Source organism: Perca fluviatilis, chromosome 5 (genome assembly GCF_010015445.1).
Source record: "Perca fluviatilis chromosome 5, GENO_Pfluv_1.0, whole genome shotgun sequence".
Lineage (NCBI taxonomy): Eukaryota > Metazoa > Chordata > Actinopteri > Perciformes > Percidae > Perca > Perca fluviatilis.
Genome location: NC_053116.1, coordinates 8875699 through 8897933, shown reverse-complemented (window position 1 = coordinate 8897933; position 22235 = coordinate 8875699). Strand labels below are relative to the sequence as shown.

General features: G+C 42.9%; 1 protein-coding gene across 1 annotated transcript in view; it reads left to right on the top strand.

Moving 5' to 3' along the window:
* LOC120559208 (probable phospholipid-transporting ATPase IIA) overlaps window positions 1–14683 on the top strand; it is a 50039-nt gene extending 35356 nt beyond the window's left edge. The window contains exons 20-28 of the mRNA XM_039800758.1: window positions 60–149; window positions 422–566; window positions 1554–1618; window positions 2586–2741; window positions 4812–4876; window positions 5112–5220; window positions 5326–5383; window positions 9623–9826; window positions 12779–14683. Of these exons, the coding sequence (XP_039656692.1) occupies window positions 60–149; window positions 422–566; window positions 1554–1618; window positions 2586–2741; window positions 4812–4876; window positions 5112–5220; window positions 5326–5383; window positions 9623–9826; window positions 12779–12915 (1029 nt within the window). The 3' untranslated portion in view covers window positions 12916–14683. The remainder of the gene's footprint in view (window positions 1–59; window positions 150–421; window positions 567–1553; window positions 1619–2585; window positions 2742–4811; window positions 4877–5111; window positions 5221–5325; window positions 5384–9622; window positions 9827–12778) is intronic.
* The last annotated feature ends 7552 nt before the right edge of the window (window positions 14684–22235 follow it).

Genomic DNA, 22235 nt, shown 5'->3' with positions numbered 1-22235 from the left:
GATAGGTTTTTGTTGTGTGTTTGTGCGTGCTTTACACATGCGGTTTGCCATTGCCATAGGTGACAACACGAGGGGAAGCCCACCTGGAGCTCAACGCTTTCAGGAGAAAACACGACTGCGCGCTCGTGATATCAGGGGACTCGCTTGAGGTAAACTCTGAATGCATGTGTGTGCGTGTCTAACCCCCCCTCCCGCTGACTTCTCTCTCCTTATGAAACGCTGTGAAACTATGAAATGTTTGCTGTGTGATGCATGATAATATCGCTGCCACGGAAGCATCTCTGGAAGTGGTATCTGTGGTTTGAGTCACTTTCTAAAAAGCGTTAAACTGTAAGTCGAAGTCTTTGAGATCCCCAGCTGAGATCAGTTATATGCGGCGGCCTAAGGTGCTCACCCGTCCGTTCTGGTCGCTCTCTTGCAGGTCTGTCTGAAATACTACGAGTACGAGTTCATGGAGCTCGCTTGCCAGTGTCCCGCTGTGGTTTGCTGCCGGTGTACCCCCACTCAGAAGGCTCAGATAGTCCGACTGCTGCAAGAGCGCACAGGAAAACTCACCTGCGCCGTAGGTGAGTCGAAAATAGAAACTGCCAACATCTTTTTCACATGATCTTTTTTTTTTTAAACTGTTTTTTTTTTTTTTTTTTACATTTAACAAACTTCTTTCCCTTTCTCCACATCCTCCTCGAAATATATTTATCTGTTGCAGCCACAAACCTCTGTCACTCACTTCTACTCGTTTTACCAGCACTCACAGTATGAGCATTGATAAAATGCCCCAATTAAGCAGAGCCCATTTAAATGTGAATTAATGCTAATACTATGCATCACTTGGATGCTGATGACATAGCGAGCCTCGGAACCTGTCCCAAAACGTCCCAGTTAGAGAGGAAATGCCGTAAACGTTCTTTGTAAATCTTTACAATCATTCCCCGAAAGAACCAAGCAGGCCTGCCTGCCTTTTTTTTTTTTAAGATTATTTTTTGGCCATTTTCGGCCTTCATTTTTGACAGGACAGCTGAAGACATGAAAGGGGAGAGAGAGGGGGAATGACATGCAGCAAAGGGATGCAGGTCGGAGTCGAACCCGCAGCCGCAGCGTCGAGGAGTAAACCTCTATGTATGAGCGCCCGCTCTACCAACTGAGCTATCTGGGCGCCCCCAAGCAGGCCTGCCTTGTTGCACCATCCACATTTTCTTCAAAACATACCATGTGTAGCTTCAAACTTTTACATTTTAAATGTTTTTTTTTTTTTTTTTACAAACTTTTGTTACAAATGTCTGTCTAGTAACGTGGAACAAGAATTAATAATGTTTGTATTGTTTCATTGGAAAGCTATTTTTTTTATTATCAATATCATGTTTTTCACACCCAGCCCCTTTATCTCCCTCATTATCTGGCGAATTCCAAACTTCCAGATGTTATTTTCCTGTCTGTGTCTGCAGTTCTGATCTCTTTATCGAGCCAAATTAAGGGAGTATCTTGTGAAATACATACACACAATACTCTCACTGATGTGAATCCTGACACCTCCGTGGCTTTTGTTTTTCTCTTAGGGGATGGAGGAAACGATGTCAGCATGATCCAGGAAGCCGACTGTGGCGTGGGAGTGGAGGGAAAAGTAAGAGTCTCTCCGTCTCATCGCCTCTCACATTGCTGTGCCGCTCTCACAGATTTTTTACTTTGCGTTTCCTGTCAAGATCTCTCTCACGTCCAGAGACATGTAGAGAGCGATGCACGACAGATGATTCCTCTTTATGAGGATCCATTGTCTGAGTAGAGGAAACAAAGATGACAGGATGCTTTTGTGCTTAAGTAAAAGTAAGAGTTTCTGGTCAGCCCGTCTCCTCTTCTTCTCATGGTTCTCTCTGTAAATTCTCCACCCAGATGGCTAGTTTGCTCAGACATGGACCTCACACGTGTCAGCAATGGTTCTTGGAGTAAATTTGATTGGATTTTTGTTTGCCTTTTTTGGGAAATTCACTGATTCCCTTTCTTGCTAAGAGTCAGTTGTTGGTCGAAGGTAGCAGCCAGTTATCTTAGCTTAGCATAAAGATTGCTTGGGTCTATGCAAGGTTAACACAATCCGCCTACCCCCATAATTGTGGCGCTCTTGCTCAGACCACACCTATCTTCTAAATCAGCCTTCATTTTGATCTCAACTACACACCTGTAAGACTGCTTCTTGCACAGTTGTGACGCTATCGTGGTGATAAAATCTGGCCACAGACCGTTAAATTCCAAGCACAGTACTTATAACCGCCTCTGTGGTTGTCGCCGCTACAGTAGGTATGGTCACGACCATATTCTGCCATGATGGCACACACACAATCAGACTCACAAGGTGAAAACAACAGCAGCATCGCTGCTGCGGAAATTTAAATTTCAAATGGCATATTCAAAGATTTGAGAGTGCCATGTCTGCAGGGAGTATTTGTCCACCATCTGTCTGATTTTTGTGTTTCCATAAAGCCGAGCTGTATATCTGTCATTGTGTGGTCATAATAAGAACCCAAAAGCCTACTTTCAGGTCAGCCCAGATTTGTCGTAGCTCGTCCTCACTGCCCTGTGTGCTGTGTGTTTGACAGGAAGGAAAGCAGGCCTCGCTGGCCGCTGACTTCTCCGTGACTCAGTTCAAACATTTAGGTCGTCTCCTCATGGTCCACGGGCGGAACAGCTACAAAAGGTCTGCAGCCCTCAGCCAGTTTGTCATCCACAGGAGCCTGTGCATCAGCACCATGCAGGTAGAGTGCAACTGAAACATGGTATTTAGGTTTAGGTTCATCATTCAATTTAATTCAAATGTATTTCTAGTGTCAAATCAAAACAGGAGTTATCTCAGGATACTGTACTTTACAGATATAGAGTAGGTCTAGACCACACTCTATAATTAACAAAGACCCAACCATTTCCCCCAATTCCCCCCCCCAAGAGCAAGCAATCATACATTTGAATTACTAGTATTTTCCAATTGGCTCAGTTTTCACAACAGGGTATTGATTTGCAAAACTCTGACCACAAAATGCTATATTCCTAATGTTAAACTCAAAAGTTTACATAGCACATACCATGAAAACATCCGGATCAAATTAGATAATACACATCACATACTAAGTGTATCTGAGCATCACAAATAGCATGTTTATCCATTATTTTTTATTCATGTTGCATTTTAAAATGAAAATATCCTTAAACGATCATTTCTGTAAAATTATATAAATAGCAATAAGAAAATAATTTTAATTTTGCAGGTCAGTTTTTAAATTGATGTTGAGTAAACAAAACGGTTGTTCTTTTCACTGAATAGAATGCATTACAATAAATATAGATGATATAGTCCAGAGTCTGAATTAACAGTAAATCCTACATTCATAAGAGGCAAAATGAGGATTGAAATTTGATTTAATTGCATCAAATTAGTTTTTCTATTCTGTATAAACCAAATGTTTGTTTCTAAGATATCAAACCTTAGATGCTTCAATCACTTGTCATTTTAATCTAAACTACTCTAACAGACACTTAGTGCAGTGTAACATTTTGAACATTTAGAAATTTCAAACCTGGGAAATAATCGTAAAATGAAGTGAAATGCTTGCAAACACATTGACGTCAGTGATCTTGCATTGATATAGTGATCTGTACAGTACATTTAGTAACAGTGAAATGTGTGCTAATATGAGATGGATGTATACTGAAGACAGGGCATGTGATTTATTGTTTTGCTCCTCGTATGTAAAAACAGCATGTTGTGTTTAAAAGGGGGGAATTTAGCAAGTCAGTTTGACGGGGAACTGAAGCCGTTATCTCTGCTCTCTTCAAAGCCACCAGACTCCTTTGACAAAAACAGTCATTTTACCGCAAACTAACCCTGTAAAACAAAAAAAACTGGGTGCGTGCCAACCGTCAACTGCTATAGGTAATACTCTGACTATGGCTGAGTACCTCCTACAACCCCACTTCAAAAAACTCTGAACTATCCCTTTAAAGTTTGGGCAGGGAGATATGGGTGGTGTTTATCCACAACACCTAACATCTAAATGTGAGCGGGGAATGATTGGGTTTGGAGGCAGTAGAAGGTTCAGGAGTGGTCATGGAAGGGTGGGGTGCATGATGACTCAGAGGAGTCGGCTTGTAGTGCCCTTCTGAGCCGGCCCCCACACACACACACACACACACACACACACACACACACACACACACACACACACACACACACACACACACACACACACACACACACACACACACACACACACACACACACACACCCGACATTGTCCCCAGTCCAGTTCCCATGTCCCAGTCCGACCTCAGCCCCCGCCATGCAGGGACATCCCATGACTCACTGCATCATGGACTTTGGGGTTTTAGGGAGGCCCTCCTCCACATATATCGCATTAACACCAACCACAGCCGCAGCTGTGACCTGTCTGGTACGGGCCCGGCAGGATGGCAGGCTGACTAGTTGACAGGTTAATATGGGTAACATTCATACGTTCAAGACACATGCTAGAATTAGTCAGTGAAGTTTCATTTTCTTCGGCAGTAGCACTGCAAGAGAATTATTATTGAGGTGTCGCATTTAATGTGTGGGATTTAGCCCATTGGTTAGTCAAAGTGTGGTTGCCCTGTGATTTGTGTGGCCAGATTCATGCTGTCTCTTTCATTTCCTGTCATTTCTCTGATGTAAATTGACTTTTGAAAGTGAGCATTTGGAAAGTGATGCTCCTGATTTCTGTAATCTGTTATGCCATTTGAGTATTGAGATGAAAAGAAGACTGACTGACTTTGTCTTCATTTTTGTGTTTCCCTAGGCGGTCTTCTCATCTGTTTTCTACTTTGCTTCAGTCCCACTCTACCAAGGATTCCTGATTATTGGGTGAGATACGCACTTTGTATGGCTATGACTTATCAAGTGAGCATTTGGCTGCCTCGTCTCCCTGGCATTTCCTCTGTGTTAAAGCACTGTTGAAATGTGAGAAGGGGAAAATATGAAAGGCTTGACCGGACTGATGCAATTCATTGCTGAGTCTAACCATGAAATGTGCCATTTTATCTGGATATAATAATATAATATTCCTCACACTGAGGACACATGCATTTGTCTGTTTCAGCTACTCCACTATCTACACCATGTTCCCTGTTTTCTCCCTGGTGTTGGACAAAGATGTTAAGTCAGAGGTTGCCATGTTATACCCAGAATTGTACAAAGATCTCTTGAAGGTATTTAATGAATTATAACACACTACCTGCCACAGTGCAGCCAAATATAACACACAGAAACATATGGAAAGTGGTAAATATGATGTGTTGTCTTTCTTTCCACAGGGCCGACCGCTATCTTTCAAGACTTTTCTAATATGGGTCCTAATAAGTATCTATCAAGGTGAGGAAGAGTTTGCACAAACTGCTGATAATCACACTCAATAACTGCAGCCGTTGGAGAGAGATACACTCATAACCAAAATAAATTACAGTATACGGTGTTGCGCACACAGTGCTAACATACTGGCGCTAGTCTAAAGTCAGTGGCGCATTATTCAGATGCTATTTTAGGGGCGCATGCTTGGCGATAATGTAGCGTGTGCACAACGCGCATACACTTCTCTCATCTACAGCAGTCCCCATTTTTGAAAACCATACATAATTACAAAGAAAAATATTACTGAAAATGCGCTTCAGGTGTCTGGATAGATCAGGAGGCATTTTACAGTACAGTCCTCAAAAAGTCGCAGCATTCTTTGTGGCTTGTTATGTTTTACACAACATTTCCATGAATCATGGATGTGTCGATGACATAAATGAGGAAATATTAGGAAATATTAGAGGACTTAAGGAGACGTGATGTTGAACTACGGCGGGATCTGGTCCGGGAGTAATGCGCGATGCGCTCCTAGTGGAGCGGGAGGAGGAAGGGGCACAACAGGAGCAGGTGGTGCGTTTGGAGGCCCACGCTCCATGGCTGCAGCAATCCTCTCCAGACTTGAGGAGAAGCGCCCGAGAGGCCGCAGCAACATCGCCACCCGGCCAAGACGGCATTTACTACTTTGCTGCATCCCGGACAGCTCCCGCTGGCGTGCGCCAGGCAAATCCGCCGTCATAATAGCAATCCGCCATGGAACAAGCGCGCCTGCTCTTAAAGGTAATGTGAGATGACGCTCTGATTGGTTATTTTCATGTTACGCCCAAACCACACCTAGCTACTTCAGACCAACCCATTTAAGATTTGAGTCATTTATCCCGCCGGTATTATAGCAACAGCGCCCGAGATCCGCCCACAAAGCTACTTGCGTTTTGCGTTTCACACTTGCGTTTCAGATTGTTAAAATAGGGCCCTTAGTGTCTTCATTCATTCATAGGTGTGTTTTGGGTGTAACATGCAATAAACCAATCAGAGGGTCATCTCTCATTCCCTTTAAAAGCCAGGCGCGTTGGACCTTGGTGCATTGCTATTATGATGGCGGATTTGCACCGTAATATTTTTATTTGTAATCTTTTGCGTGTTTATGTGCTGCTGCGCGTCCCTGTGTGTGTTACAAGCATATTGTGCGCACGCTGTGCATGAGCCTAGGTGCATTTTTATTAATTTGCTGTTAAAATAACAATGAAAACTGCGTTATTGACTTTAGACCAGGTTTTTGTTGGTCAATGGCGCGATCACTTTCCACTGCCTCAAGATAGCAATACGCCAAGAATGCACCTGAACACACCTCCCTGTAAGACCAGCACGCCCATGGGCGCACAGATAGGCGCAGGTGCATTTACTTTTAAATGACGTGGGCGCTGGATGGGAAATTGACAACTGCGTCGGTCTTAAACTAGCAAAGACACTTGCGTTGGTCTTTGCGCTGCGCTGCGTGCAAGATAGGGCCCTAAATCTCATCAGCGTCAGTCAGCCAATAAGCATGCAGAATGCTTCTACCAAGGTCTAATCATGCTGGTGATTGGCTGTCTGACGTTACACGTTGATGAGGCATGCAGGAAAAACTCTACGTTAATCACAGAAACGAGGCTCACAGGTGTTCTATTTTCAGAGGCTTGACTACAGTGTGCTTCACATAGCTGTAAAGGAGCATAATGCAAAATGTAATTTCTTTTTCTTAAAATGAATTTGATAAAGTTGATAGCGAAAAAATGATCGTTCAGAAACTGGTATCGAATTCCAGGTATCGGTACCAAAACGATACCCAGCCCTAGTGACACATTACTCTTTAACAGCCCACACACTTTCTTCTTAATTTGTACTAGAGGAGTTTATTTATGTGTGAGAAGAACTTTGTTGACGTCACTTTCCAAAATGGGCCATTTACAGTGAAAAAGTGGCGGCACAGTGGTTAGCACTGTACCTACTCTACTCGACTCGGCCGCGGTGGCCCGTCCTCCATTTTTCATTGCAGATTTAGTACCGTGGCTGGTCGTCATAGCGCCGCCGCAGGAAACTGCCGTGACCTAACGCGACACACGCACAGAACGTCGAAGGTGTGTTGTTTTTGATTCTCGGCATGTGGCCACAGCCAGAAGACAAATTTTGTTTCAAAAGAAGCTGGTGGCAGCAAAAAAAAACAAAAAAAAAACACCGCTGGCTAAACTATTTAAAAACGGCGGGTTTGTTCAGGACACCCCCCCGTCTGTCGCTAGCACTGATGACGCAGTGATTAGTGACGATTCTCTCCGACCAATCAGTAGTCTGCAGGTTTTCACGTCACCTTTTGCCATCGCCTCAGCTCGACGGAGGTGATACTAAAAAAAGTACCTGTTAGCATTTCGTAATGTAAGACCAAAAAAGGCGAGTCAAGCAGGTACCATGTAGTGGAAAAACACCATAAGAAGGTACTGGGTCCGATCCCTGGGTTTCTGTGTGGGGTTTACATGTTCTCCCCTGGTTTGTGTTCCCCCCCAAAGCACTGAACTGGAGCTGGTCCCTGCCACTGCCAATAGGGCAAATGCAGAGGAAACATTTTGTTTCAATGTATGCGAGTGCTGAGCAAAGACAATAAATGAATCCTATCTTATCTAGTGGCATACTAAGCTATGTTCCAAAACCTTTTGTCTATTCTTGTAAAAACATAAATGTTGAATTGAATTGGCTGGTGCTTAGATACTGTATATTTTTACGTAATGGGGCCCAGTTTCCAAAACGACAGCTCTGTACGTATCGCCTATTTGTTCAAGGAGATTAAATACTTTCAGATACAAGACTTCTTCCATGAGATCAGTTCACTATAACATGGTTGCAAATAAGGAACCATTTAATCTGGGGGGAAAAGTGGAGTATGATCCTGTGTGTGGACCTTGATAATTTTTTTGAAAACAAAGAAAAAGTGAATCACATTCTTTATGGAGCCACAAACACACAAATTCAGTTAAAGGTAGTCAATAACTGAATACTTCAGTAAATATGTTTGCAAGTTATTGAAATGGAGGCAAAAAAAACAACAACAGACCTTTTGATTTTTGTACTTTACCACCAATCATGATAAAATACATTGAAACTTCATTCGTTTTAATCCTCTGTTGTTTTTTTTCAGTGCCTTTTTGTAATTTATAGTCTGGGCACTAGAACCGGTTCAAACTTGGAAAATTACAAAATTACAGACTTGTGTCTTTATTGGAATCATTTCGAATCTGATCGGTTCCAAATTTCACACGCGCAAGTTTTGGTTTCCGAAGCGGCCGCCATACTCCTCGGCGCTTGCCATGGAGCACAGTAAGTGGCGCTCTAAAGTGTGGCGTTATTTTACGATGCAAAAGCCCGGTAAAACTGTAAATCACTATTGAACAAAATAAAATGATCCTCTTATTTGTGAAATAAGAATAGATAAGAACCGGAATCGAAAGGAAGAATCCGATTTGGAATCATAATTGTTCAAATCAAAACGATGCCCAACCCTACTTGGCACAAAATGTATTACTTATCTATTCCCTATTTCTCCCCATGCAACATTTTCCTCATGCTCATATGATAATAGGATAGCTTATGTCCAGGGATTGGTCCAGGGCATTCGGTTCTGTTTAACATCACTTAAAAAACATTTGTAGCTAAACACACTGAGCACCAGCCTTTTCAGCTAGCTACTTAGCTGCAGCTAACTTTCATCAAACTGCACAGCTAGTGGATGTGATGTTAATCATCCAGACCTAGTAGTACAATATAAACTCGAGCAGCAGCTTAAGCTCTTTAGCTGGCAAAATAACACAACAACAAACGAAGCTGATAAAAGTTAGTAGTTGAAAAGGCTGGTGCTCACTGCTCAGTGTGTTTAGCTACTTGTGTTTTTCAGGTACACACTCACACCCCGGACCAATCTCTGCTCTGGACACTTATCATAGAACATGAGGACCATGGGGAAATGTTGCTCGAGGAAAAAGGAGCTAAAATATGGAAAAATATTAAGTTTTAATTCATGTCATTAACTGATTGGAGGAAACTATTTTTGACTCTTATGGTAACTGTTTCCTGCCTTTCGTCGTTTTATTCCTCCATAGTTCTGATCCTGCAGCATAGCCTTTCAATTTTACGCACACTCAAACGTTGTTCGTGGATTACGTGTTTAAATGTTGCCTTCAATTATTATTGTGAAGCGTTGTTCTCGTTCTCAGGTTGTGCCCTCTTTTAACTCCACAGGGAGCATCATCATGTACGGGGCGTTGCTGCTCTTTGAGTCCGAGTTCGTCCATATCGTTGCCATTTCCTTCACCTCTCTGATCCTGACGGAGCTGCTGATGGTGGCCCTCACCATCCAGACGTGGCACTGGCTCATGATAGTGGGCGAGCTCCTGAGCTTGGCCTGCTACGTCGCCTCGCTCGTCTTCCTGCACGAGTTCATTGGTGAGCGAGCACAAACACGCGCACATAAACTCATCTTTCACCCGCACGGGAGGGGACTCTGAGCCTGTAGCAGTGCTATTTCATTGAGACAAGAAAACAAACGCAGCCCACATTCATTTCACTGCAGCCTGATTGATGTTATTGTGCTTTTGCCGACCTTGAAATAGTGCGTCAGCATTCAGCAGTGCTGTGGACCTGCTTATTCATATTATGCCTCTGGGGTGCAGTTAGCTGCGGTATGCTGGATATGAGGAAGGCTAAAGGTGAGCACATTGGCATAGTGTCCTCGTGTGGACTCAGCTCAGGCATGCCGTAGTATCAAAGGAAATGCCAACAGTCCTGTTAGTTTCCTGTAGACTGATACGCTTAATGTGTTTATCTCAGTAAAGGTGTGTGTGGTAGAAACAGTGGCCACAATGAATACTCACCCTAGTGTTTGATAGAAAGACTCATGGCCATTAGAAGACTGAAACATAGGGCGTACTCACACTGGGCCCAGTTGCCTTCAACCGTGCCCGAGCATGATTGTCCCCTTGCCTCCCCGCTGGCCTGCACTCACACTGCAATAAAACATTCAGGGCCAGAGCACGCTCACGTCATTACATAGCGGGACTCGCCGACTGCAGTGCCCGTTCATCTGTAAGGTAAGAACCAGACCCGGGGCACGTTTAGCGTTCCCACTGATGCGTACCGTGCCCGAGACCAACCGAACTGTGCCGTGGCCCACGGTATTGGGCATGGTATGGCGTGCCCAGGCACGGTATGGAGTGATCACACTAGTCAAACTAACCAGACTTTGGGGTCAGACGTGCTCGGGCACAGTTTAACTGGGCCAAGCGTGAGTACGCCCATAAACAACTTTTATAGCAGATGGTTGGTGCTTGTATTACTCTATTACAGCTTGCATGTTACAGCCAGGCTATTGGACAAACAAAAATAAGCCAATTTTAGTTGTGCCATATTAAGACTTCTGACATATACAATACCCTAACCAAGAGCTTTTCAAGCCTTTATTTTCAGCTTTATGTGGGGTGTGGAGTTGTATTTTCAGCCTACAACCTCGACCACTGAGGATCATGACTGGCATATGTGGTCGAGTGTACCCTTTTTTGGACACTTTTCCTCCCTCTGGAAGTCAGACTGGAATAGATTTTGAAGGCTATTCTTCTGTTGCATGTGCAGATCACACAGTTAATTGGACATTTTACAACCTTTTTGTTTATTTGCCGTTGTTTGTTTGAAACCGTGGGCTTTTCCCAATTCCCAAATTTGTACCTCCTCGACTCACCTCGGGGCTCTTCCTCGACTCCTCGGGTCGGATCTCCTGTGGGCGGGACTAAGACACGAGGAGGGGAATCGAGGAGAGGAATCGGGGATGCACGAACTGGGAAATGGGAAAGGCCCTGTATCGGTTCATTTTTCTGAGAGAGGTGTATGCCAGTGTTCTAAAAACGACGGAAAGTTAGTTATTGCAGTTTGGACGATCAACAGTTGGAGCTCTGGCACAGCAATTCGTGTGTCAACATTCTTACTCCTTTTCTGAGTCATAACTCAGTCAAATCTGAACACACAGACACACATTTTTACTTTCCAATGTCTAAAAAACATCCATAAATCTGCTTGGAAATCATAAAAAGGTTTTTTTTCAGTATCAAAGTGATCCAGTGGACGCCATTGGTACACTGCAAACAGGAACTGCTAATAACTACTTTGGCATACTTTCACCGTTGAAAAAACGTTTCCTCCATTTATACAAAAAAAAAACGTACCGGAAATTCCGCCGGATGTAAATCCAGACAGCTAGCTAGACTACCCTAGCTATCCGTCCAATCTGAGTTTTTCTGTTGTACGACTAAAACAACTTTTGAACGTACACACGTTCCACCAAAACAAGCTCCTTCCCGATGGCTATTTTGCAGCGGCACCATGGCTCCGTCCGGCGCTTAGCACCGCCCAAGACTATTGTGATTGGTTTAAAAGAAACGCCAATAAACCGGAGCACGTTTCTCTCCCATCCCGGAATGATGTGTGGACTAGCCAGACCCTCCTCTCCGCAGCGCTGTCGAGGAAGGTCTGGCAATACAAGACCTCTCCATGGCAACATTATGGTGCGTTCTTTTTGTCCACCGAAGTCGTTTTACGAGTTGTTTTCCGGAGTTACGACCCGGAAGTTGCAAAAAGAACGCCCCCGAGGTCGTATTTACGACTCGTCAAGTCGTCTGAACTCAGAGGACCCCGAGCTCACTTTCAAAGATGGCTACGTCGTGCATCACACGTAGTAAACATTGTGGTTATCTACAATTTTAAGCACTTTTGTCATTGTTGTAACCAAATGAATAAGTCGTACACATAGCGCTGTATACTGCTACCTATAGGCATTTCGCTACAGTCTTATTAGGAGTTAAATACCGACTGATTAGTTATTTTGTAGCTTGTGCAGCTGAAATTGGCTAGAGACGCTCGGTTGCTATATGACAACAACGGCTTTAAGCCGAGTCTTGAGCAGAAAGCAGAGCAGTAGCCTAACGTTAACGTTAATCAAAACGTAATTTTCATGTATGAAACTGTGAAATATATGTGTGTAATATGTCAATAACGGGGTGAATAGAATCCTAAATGTTACTAAAAATGTTAAAAAAAAATCCATCTTTTCTCCGACTCGTAGTATTGTGTGACAACAAGAATGCAACAACCCGCGGTTATTCGTTTTTCGACACGGATGTGACGTCACGCTCGAGCTACTAGTCGCGATTACAAGACAAAAAGAACGCACCATTATACTTCCTGTTCCTTGTTTACAGCCCCCAAAAGCGACAGGTTATATTGCTACATGATAAAACTGTCGACTGTCCAAAACCTTTTTTCCACTAAGAACTGTTAAATGATGCTAGGTAATGTATATGTCTGTATCCTCCAACCCCATTCTGATCTTTCCCTCTTGGTCCACGCCAGACGTTTACTTCATCACCACGGTATCGTTCCTGTGGAAGGTGACTGTCATCACGCTGGTGAGCTGCCTGCCTCTTTACATCCTCAAGTACCTCCGCAGACGCTTCTCCCCGCCCAGCTACTCCAAGCTGACCACTTAAAAGACTGCGAAGGAGACTGTTGGGGAAACAGAAAGGCGCCCCTGTCTTCGTCCAGCAGAGCCTGCGCTTCTACCGGAGGAGTCAAACATGGATTCATCCCCTTTTTAATTTGTTGTGAAAAGTAACACGCGGAAACGCGAAAGACGGGGACAACTTAGTCAGGGACAGGTCGCTTACTGAGAGGGAGAGTTTGTGTTTAAAAGCAGCGTTGCTTGCTACACGTGTTTGATGCAAAGACTAACCGATGATTTCTCTCTGTGGAGAAAACACCTGCAGTGAATTGTAGGTTGGTAGTTAGTTAGTTAAACCGAGCATAAAAAGCGTCCTGAACAGAAAATGTAAATATGTAATGTATAAAACACGCTGCTATTTAGCCTAGTATGTGATCAATTAAGGGACAGAATCAGTTCAGTAAATTATGCAGATCCGGTTTGTTTTATAATGTCTCAAATTCATATCAAGGGAAGTAACTGGAAAAGTTGGATGTCTCTCTTCCTCGGAGCTGTACCGTAGATGTGTTATTTGGGCTGGAAATACATTTTCTCCAGTTTCCAGTTCCATCTGAAATTAGTCAAAGCGTTAACATTGTTAGACACTGAAATAGACGTAGCATTCTCACTCAGGACTCGATTCACACTCTCCTCAAACTGATTTCAAAAATGGAGTTTAAGAATTACAGTATGTGGTGAAAAAAAACAAAAAAAAAAAAGTTTACTGGCTAGAGTAGACTTTGCATAAAACACACGTCTGCAAGTTTGTGTATTTGTTTGTGCGTCACGGCGATGGTCCAGCCCGACACGGCGGACGTGGTGTGGTGGATTATTTTTAGCATGACCCCGTGGTGTCTGGTATTAAATCCGTCTTTGTTTTCTTGGTACGGGCCTCGAGGGGTTGTTAGTGTTTGTGGAGCGCGGTCAAAACAGCCACAAAAGGAGTGTCGGTTTATTTGGAGTCGAAAACCTTCCGCCGGGGGCTCCCGACAGCCCCTCATGCGGCTGCTCGGCAGGCCAGCACCCAGGCCACGCTTTTTCACCCAGCATTGCATGATGACTCACTGTACCAGTGACCTAAAGCCATAAGTGAAAACCTTCTGCGACCCGAGTTCAGCTCCCCCCCTCCCTTTCATGTGGTCTAATCCAGGGGGCCCCCTCATTGCTCACTTCTGCTATAACCTCCATAGTTCAGCTGGGATGGAAGAAAAAAAGGGATCAAATCTCCCCTCGGTGAAAATCCAATGTGAACATTGTCGATAAGCAGTACCGCACGTTGAGAGAAAGAACAGATATGTTAACCACAGCTCATATTTCAATTCGCTGGTGGAGATACTGTAAATAATCACCAACTAACAGAATAACATGGCTACACTCTTTCTCTCACTTATTTCAAATGACTTTGAAAAAGGATTTCAATTTAGTTGTAAAACTTGAATTAACTTTTCTTATATGACTTGATTAACCTTAATGTGTCGACCCAGGTGTCCTAAGTAATAATTTCTCTCCTATGTTCAACTCCGTTGTTAATCCCTACTGACTTCAGTACGCAGTTTGCACAGAATTTTGTTTTGTACAACCGATCAATTCTATTTTTTATGTCGTAATAGAATCGCAAAAAACATTAGGCTAAAATGATTTAGTTGCTTGTTTTTTATTATTATTTATTAACGTGTTATTTTATGGTGTTGATTGCACTGAAATGGGCAAAACAAAAAGGGAGAATTGCGTTGATGTCAATGTTGTGATGATGATTAATAAATCTTGTGTTTTCTATTCTTGTGCCGTTTTTCATCTTCTATACGTAACAATTTAACGGGGCTTCATGTCCCAAACAGCTCAAAGCCTGAGACTGTGGGCCTGAGGAAAAAGGCACCTTTTTTTAAAAATATTTTTCTTATTGTCAACAAATCTCCACCAAAATGTGTTTTTCTGTCTCAGTACTTTTCGAATATACTACCCTGTCTGTAGCGCTCGGGCCAAGCCCATTCGTTGAAGAGGAAACTCTTCAGAGCAGGTTACAAATATATACTTTAATTTATTAAAAACATTACTCAAACAGAAGCAAATAGTGCATGTGTTGTGGACTTTTTTCACCTGCGGAGTTATCCACATTTGGTGCTCTAGGGAGTGTTTGGGCCAGCAGGACGGTGTGTACGTTGGATTGAGTAAGTACAGTGTGTGTAAAGAAGGAACATGTCACCCAGTGCAACAGAGGGGCTCATTGTGTTTCAGTTTGTGGGGGAAAAGAAAAATCTAAGAATAAGATGTATCAGGCTTTGGATATGAATGCAATACTTTTTTCAATACATTGTTGGGTTTGGCCTTTTCATGGGATTCATTTATATGCCCATGTCATTTGTATTATGAGATTTTTGAGGATTTTGACATCATTTGGTGAAACAGCCACAATGTGTAATAATGGAACTTAATGTGGCTTAATAACTTTTTAATGAACTATAAAAGTGGACTCAGTTTAGCTTATTGTGGCCTAACATGGCTTTGTGGCCTCAAACTAAATCCCAATGAAATGAAAAGGTGCCCCAGTAATGTGGGCGTAACTACTGCTGCCATGAGAATAGTAAGAATAGTAAGAAAAAAAAAAGAAATCTTTTTGTGAATGAAGAAAACCGCTGTACTTTCATTTTTACAGAACTTTCCCCATACATGGAAATTTAAATGAATTTGGAGTGAAACTATCATCTACATTGGTATGCAAAAGCAATTGTAGTTATTATGGTTGTGTTCCATTTCAGTGCAGATGATGATGATGATGATGATGATGATGAGGTGTGAGTTACACAGAACATACTGTAGTGTGCAGGCAGATGGAGGATCCTGGGTGTTTTGGCCCTCTCTCACCAGACGAGGGAGTCCCTGATGCCTGGACATGCTGTTGGGTTTTCACTCTCCACTCTCGGTCACATCCTAAATGTCTCAGGTAATCCACAATCTCACACTTTGACATTAAACATAATCAGGAATTTAAAAAAATATATATTAAGTAACACAAAATAGTATGTGACTTTTTTAGAAAGTCATTAGAAAGGAAATCACTCTTTATTAAATCACTAAAAGTTATAACTCCACAGAAAACATGTCTGTTTTTCTTTGAAGTCAATGTCCATGCTTAATTTGAGTTATTTGAAGGAACTTTGTTAATTACCCACGGAGGTTACAAGTTATAAAAGTGTCCAAGTTTACCCAGAGATGGTTATAGTTGGACTAGAATCTCAGTCGTAAAATATTTTCCTTTTTTCAACATGCAGCCAAGCACCTCGGTACTGCATGTTCAGATTAAAACTACAGTGCATGTCCAACTTTTTTTTTTTGTTCTTGTTCCATTGCCTAAATGCGTAAGTTATACCATTAAAAGAAACCATTTAACTTAATCAGGCCCATGAAAACTTGAAATTCCACTCCAGAATCAACAGAGCTGCCTGCTAACCTTAACATTCGTGGTCTTTCCGCTTCTCTTAAAGCCAGAGCCTCCACTGGCCTGCTGCCAAATCCACAATCCAATCACAGTCAAAGTAAGTTTTGAAATTTACTTTGCATTTTACAAGGTTGGGATTTTCAGCCTTTAAAAAAAAACATAAAAAAGAGGCAGCTTTCAGCTGTTGCGTAACATATATCCAGGCTAATTATCACAAGGTCGGTGCATTTTATCTTTGGCACTTCAAGACAGGAATTTGTTTCCAGCTTGGAAACCTCTCACACGCTGCTGCCAGTGGAACAGAGGCAGAGACTAGCATGAATGCTACAGAGTATACCACAAACTGTCCCAGGGTCCTCACTGCAGCACTTAATACTAATGATGGCGTGGAAGAAGTATTCAGATCCTTTACTTAGGTAAACATACCAATACCACACTGTAAAAATACTTGTGAAGTAAAAGTCCTGCATTGAAAATGTTACTTAAGTAAAAGTATGTAAGTATCATCAAGGAACTGTACCTAAAGTATTCAATGCAGAAAAACCCTCCCATTTTAGAAAGTGGAAAGGATCCAAAATGGTCTAATCATTTCAGCTGGACTTGGGTAGTTTAAATTATAATAAAACATTGTATTTCGTAATCTACATGTGTTTTGTGTGCAAAACTCTTAATTTGGAAAGTAACTAAAGCTGTCAGATGAATGTAGAGGAGTAAAATGTACAATATTTCTCTCTGAAATGTAGCGGAGTAGGAGGAGAAAGTGGCATGAAAAGAAAAAAACTCAAGTAAAGTACAAGCACCTCAACATTTGTACTTAAGTACAGTACTTCAACAACTTCAGTAACCACAGTAATCATGTGGGATCCATATCCAACCTTTAGACTAAAGCGGCCACACCAGCGGCCCGTTTCCTGAAGAGAACGCTGAACTCCTGCTCCGCAGTTTGGGGCCCCCGAGGTCAGCTGAGCTCCCTGTGTCACATGTGATTGGATTAAAAAGCCCTAATGAACTAACTCACAATGAGTCTAATTTGCATAATGCTCCTATGCCACATTACAACTTGTGTGCTTAGATGCAAGTGAGCTGTTTTGGAATAACAGAAACCATGCGATGGATTACATCAAATAATGAACAGTCTATTGCAGATGAAGTGTTTACTACACCCTGTTATGGCTCTGTGTAAACACTGGATTTTAGCAATGACAAGCCCCTCACAGAAACATTGCAAAGCATGAACAACACACCCTCCTCTGGCACTATTTATAGCTGTGTGGGCCTGGAATGCTTTGATTAGTCTTAGCACCCATGACTGTTAAAGAAGGGCTGCAGATGTGTTTCCCTGCCTCTCCCCCGTGGTCGCTAATGACACTGGGTAACGCTTCGCAAAACAACTGAACAAAACCACCCAAAACCCCCTTTCAGACCGACTGGATTAAAAACATTTTCAACTGGTGCAAACGAGTGATTAATTGCGATCGTCGAGGCTGACGTACAGTCAGTTGTCACGAATGAAGTGGCAACGGACAGAGATTGAGCTCTTCTTTCAGCGGAATGCGTTTGTTCCACTTTGTTTTGACTACCTATGATTGACTTTTGTGCGTTCATATTATGCTGATAATAGACACAGAGAGTTATCAGTTGAAGTTACGAAATACCGTAGGATGGAATTGGAAACCTGGACAGGATAGACAATTGTGTCAACAAGGTTAGGGTGTCAAAAGGGAAAAATCCACGAGCCGGTCCCCCCCCCCCAACTTTTCCACTGGAATTATTTCTACAAACGTTCACGTATCGATCAGAATCCTGTTGCATAACAACGCGGTTTTGTGGATGTATGCAGTTTCCGTGTTGATGGAACGTATTAGTTCATTCATACGATTCAGAGAAGGAAGGAAAATGTTTTCCAGGGATCTCAAGTTGTGGCAGGAAGGAAAAAAAACATTCCTTATTGCACAATGACATGCCAGCACTGCCCCGACTGAAACCCTGTCATCTATTGATGTTTAGGAAACACAGCCAGCATTTCATTATGCCGCTTTATGTATCACGCCTCCTTTAAGGGACCAGTGTGTAGGTTTTAGAGAGATCTATTGCCAAAAAATTGAATATAATATTCATGAATATGTTTTCATTAGTGTATAATCACTTGAAACTAAAAATGGTGGAGAAATATGGAGCGGGTCTGTCACTACCCGATCCGTACCGGAAACCTGAATTGTATAGGTGCTATTCCCTGACCAATGGGCTATCTTGACTTGGACCATTCAAGGCCAATGCCTAACCTCAACCATCTACGCACATGTGTAAATAAAATTGGGCTTCTGGAACGGATCAGGCACAACAGGAGGTGCATCTCGCTTCCCTTATTTGATATCTCCTCGGTCCTCGCTTGAACCGGAAGTTGTTCTGGCCCTCCTGCGTGAAGGCCGTCTCAAAGCTCGTATTCCTGCCCTGGGGATGGAGGAGGGATCTCCCCGAGGATGGATCTCTGAGGAGCTATGACTGAGGAGGGATCTCTGAGGAGCTATGACCGAGGAGGGATCGCTGAGGAGCTATGACCGAGGAGGGATCTCTGAGGAGCTATGACCGAGGAGGGATCTCTGAGGAGCTATGACCGAGGAGGGATCGCTGAGGAGCTATGATCGAGGAGGGATCTCTGAGGAGCTATGACCGAGGAGGGATCGCTGAGGAGCTATGATCGAGGAGGGATCACTGAGGAGCTATGAGCATGGATCACACAAGAGAAGCGTTCCGTGAAGCCGTGCAGCTAATGGGGTTGCTAACTCCGAATTCATGTGACGTTTCAGTGGAGAGGATATGTCATCCCTCTAAAAACACATTTCCTTGTTTCCCCCCTCTCCTCACTTTATTTTCTCGCTTCTCTCGCATGCTTCCTTGGTGGGACGGACTAAGACGCGAGGAATGGATGCCTTGTGGAGGAGCCGGGGACGCAATTTAAGGGAAGGGAGATGCACCTACGGCCCTCTTCCTCAGAGTCCGCCATGTTGCATGGCCATGTTTCTACAGTAGGCCAGAACGGACAAACTAAACACCGGTTACAGAGAGAGCCTTTCACATTTTTTTTTTTTTTTTTACGTTTCCTGAAGGCCATTGTACCTTCTCCTACACGCTTGGAAAGGGAGGGGTGCCAGGGAGGGGTATTCAGTTGGCTGCAATCTGCAACCTCACACCTTATATTAAAGTCTCCCTCCACTCAAAAATGTGTTTTGCTTCTTGTTACTTCACTTGGATATTTAACCTTCAAAGAAGTAGGAGACTAGCCTAGAAACGAGACAAATCCGCAAAATCAAACTGTCAAACTAGGCACTGCTGATCAAAATGAATCAATCTTATGTAGCTGACTGTTACCAGCCCCTGGCAACTCTGAATGGGATAAGGAGTATATACAATTAATGATTGCTTAACTCCAAATATTATCACGACTTTAAAAGTTAAATCAGAGGTCATGCAAAGGAGGAAAGTACAATGTCCCCGGGCATGTAAGAGAGCAGATCAAAAGACCCAAACGGAGGCAAAAAGTCCATGCTTCCCTTTGCACCCTGAATTTCCTTAGAAAGATTTCCATGAGCCACGATACAATGTACCATTTCCATATCAAAGTTCCACTGCGTGGATTTAAAAGCTCAATCACACATGTTACACTTGGAAAACTGCAACAGGGCAGTGCTCTAACCCAGACAACTCTACCTCAATGAGCTGTTTTTACTGTACAGTGATGGAAAATACTGCATGAACTTGGAAAAATTGGGCTCTCTGAAGAAAAAAAAGAAAGAAAGACGGAAGTGCAAACTCGGCCGTCTGGACACAGGCGTTTTTCCTTTCTGAAGCGAGTGCCATATTAATTTACTCATTCATAATTTGAGTTGCGTAAGAGTTCTGTAACAGTGGAGGAATTTACATCTGGTAGACAAAGCAGCTCGTTACCCCCAAAACGGAAAGCTATATGGCCACTGTGGTTTAAAAGACTCATTGCAGTCACCTTGTTCCCCCAACGGTCTAGCACAGGCTCCCTCATTCAGACAAATCCATGTCTCAATCCCAAACAGATCCTCTGATTACCCCCCACCCTCCCCTCTCTCAAGTACACACATTTTCCTATGAATGGCCTTGGGTCGGACATGACTGATGTAAGCATGGGAGCATTCGCTGAGGCTATGCAGAAGACTCCGCACATGAAATATAGTGAAGATTTTTTGCTCTAGGTTGAGACAAAATAAATGATGTTCACTGGATTTGTATCAATTCTATGTCAGGGACGCAGGAAGCCTGTCAGAGCTGGGGGCGGGGGGGGCGCTGAGAGAGTCTATATAATGATGTCATGCTAAATGCTGGGCGACATTGGTGTTTTTTTGTATAAAATCCAATGGCTGAAATGATTTTTAACAGACAGCAAACTTAAACACCAATAAATGTTTGTCATAGCAGCCACATTGGCTACATAGGCCAGAACTCAGAGTATGTTTAAAGATTGTCAAACTAATACTCCAGATAGACCACTAGATGTATTTTCTAATCAGGAGCTATAACCAAATCCCATTGTAAAAATGTCCTACTAGTGTCCGGCAGTATGTTTTCTATCTGTAATAGCTGACTGGATTAAACCGTCTCCAGTGGTCTGTGTGACAGGGTGATCAGCACCCTGATGTCTTTTGTTATTTTGATTCAGTTGGGTGCAGCAGCCCCGAAGCACCCCTACTTCCTGTGCACATGTGTTACGTTAAGTATTAACTGCCTGTGTGAAGTATATGATATATTTTATATCAAAGTTAGACATTTTGGGAAATACACTTTTGCTTCTTTTTTTTTTGCCGGAGAGTTACATGAGAACATTAACACCACTCTTTATCTGTATGGCAAAAATGTAAGCTACAACCAGCTGCAGGTTAGCTTAGCTTAGCATAAAGACAGGAAGCAGGGGGGGAACAGCTAGCGTAGCTCTGTCTGAAGGTCTGAAAAATCTGCCTACCAGCTAAAATATTAAGATAGCTGAGTCTCTGTTTGGATAAGTCCAAAAGGGGAAATGTTTTTGGCTAAATCCAATCATATGTTTCTTTTGTTCTGTATTTTGGATGCTATATTATAAGCACAGCACTATACTAGAAGCACCAGAGCAGGCATCAATCCATGGCACTGAAACAGAAATGTTAGTTTAACTTGGCTCCTCTGGCTGGCTTGTGCTTCCTCTCCTGGGGCAATACGTGGACTTGTTCATGTTAAAACAGCTTCAGCTACCTGTTTCTTGACTTAAGCAAATGCATTCAGGATAGATTTGAGCTTTTCTGTGTTCTCGACTACCTGAAAACACATTCCGTGTGTTACCGTTGAACGTGGGCAGCTTACCAAAAAGCAATGATCTACCGTATAAAATGTAGCATTCCTGCCCTAGATGAAGCACATACAGATCGGTTGGTGCTACTGGAGGTTCAAACATCTACCAGGGCAAGTTTATGTTGCTGGATGATTGAAGGTGTTTGAACTTTAAATCTCATTCCTCCCCAAAGTTTTTCATTCATTATCTGTACAGAAAGTAAAAGGGAAACTTAACAGACCAGACACGGCTGGGCCTTTTTTTCCCCCACCCAATTATTGTTGAACTGACACAACTATTAATACACTTGACAGCACACATGACTCAGACATGTATATTAGATTTACTCACGGATTGTTTGCCAACGCTACAGTAAGGTCACTGTGGTATTTAAAGTAGCATGACGTGGACAGTTGAAGGTGAAATGCTGTAGAACTGCAACTGCAAGACCTGTCACCAGCACTGTTATTGTTGGTTATACACATGTGATTTATTCAACGATTAAGAGTTCCAGTGATGCGACTTTATGGTTCCATGTTTCAGTATTCAGTGACCTGAGGTGCTT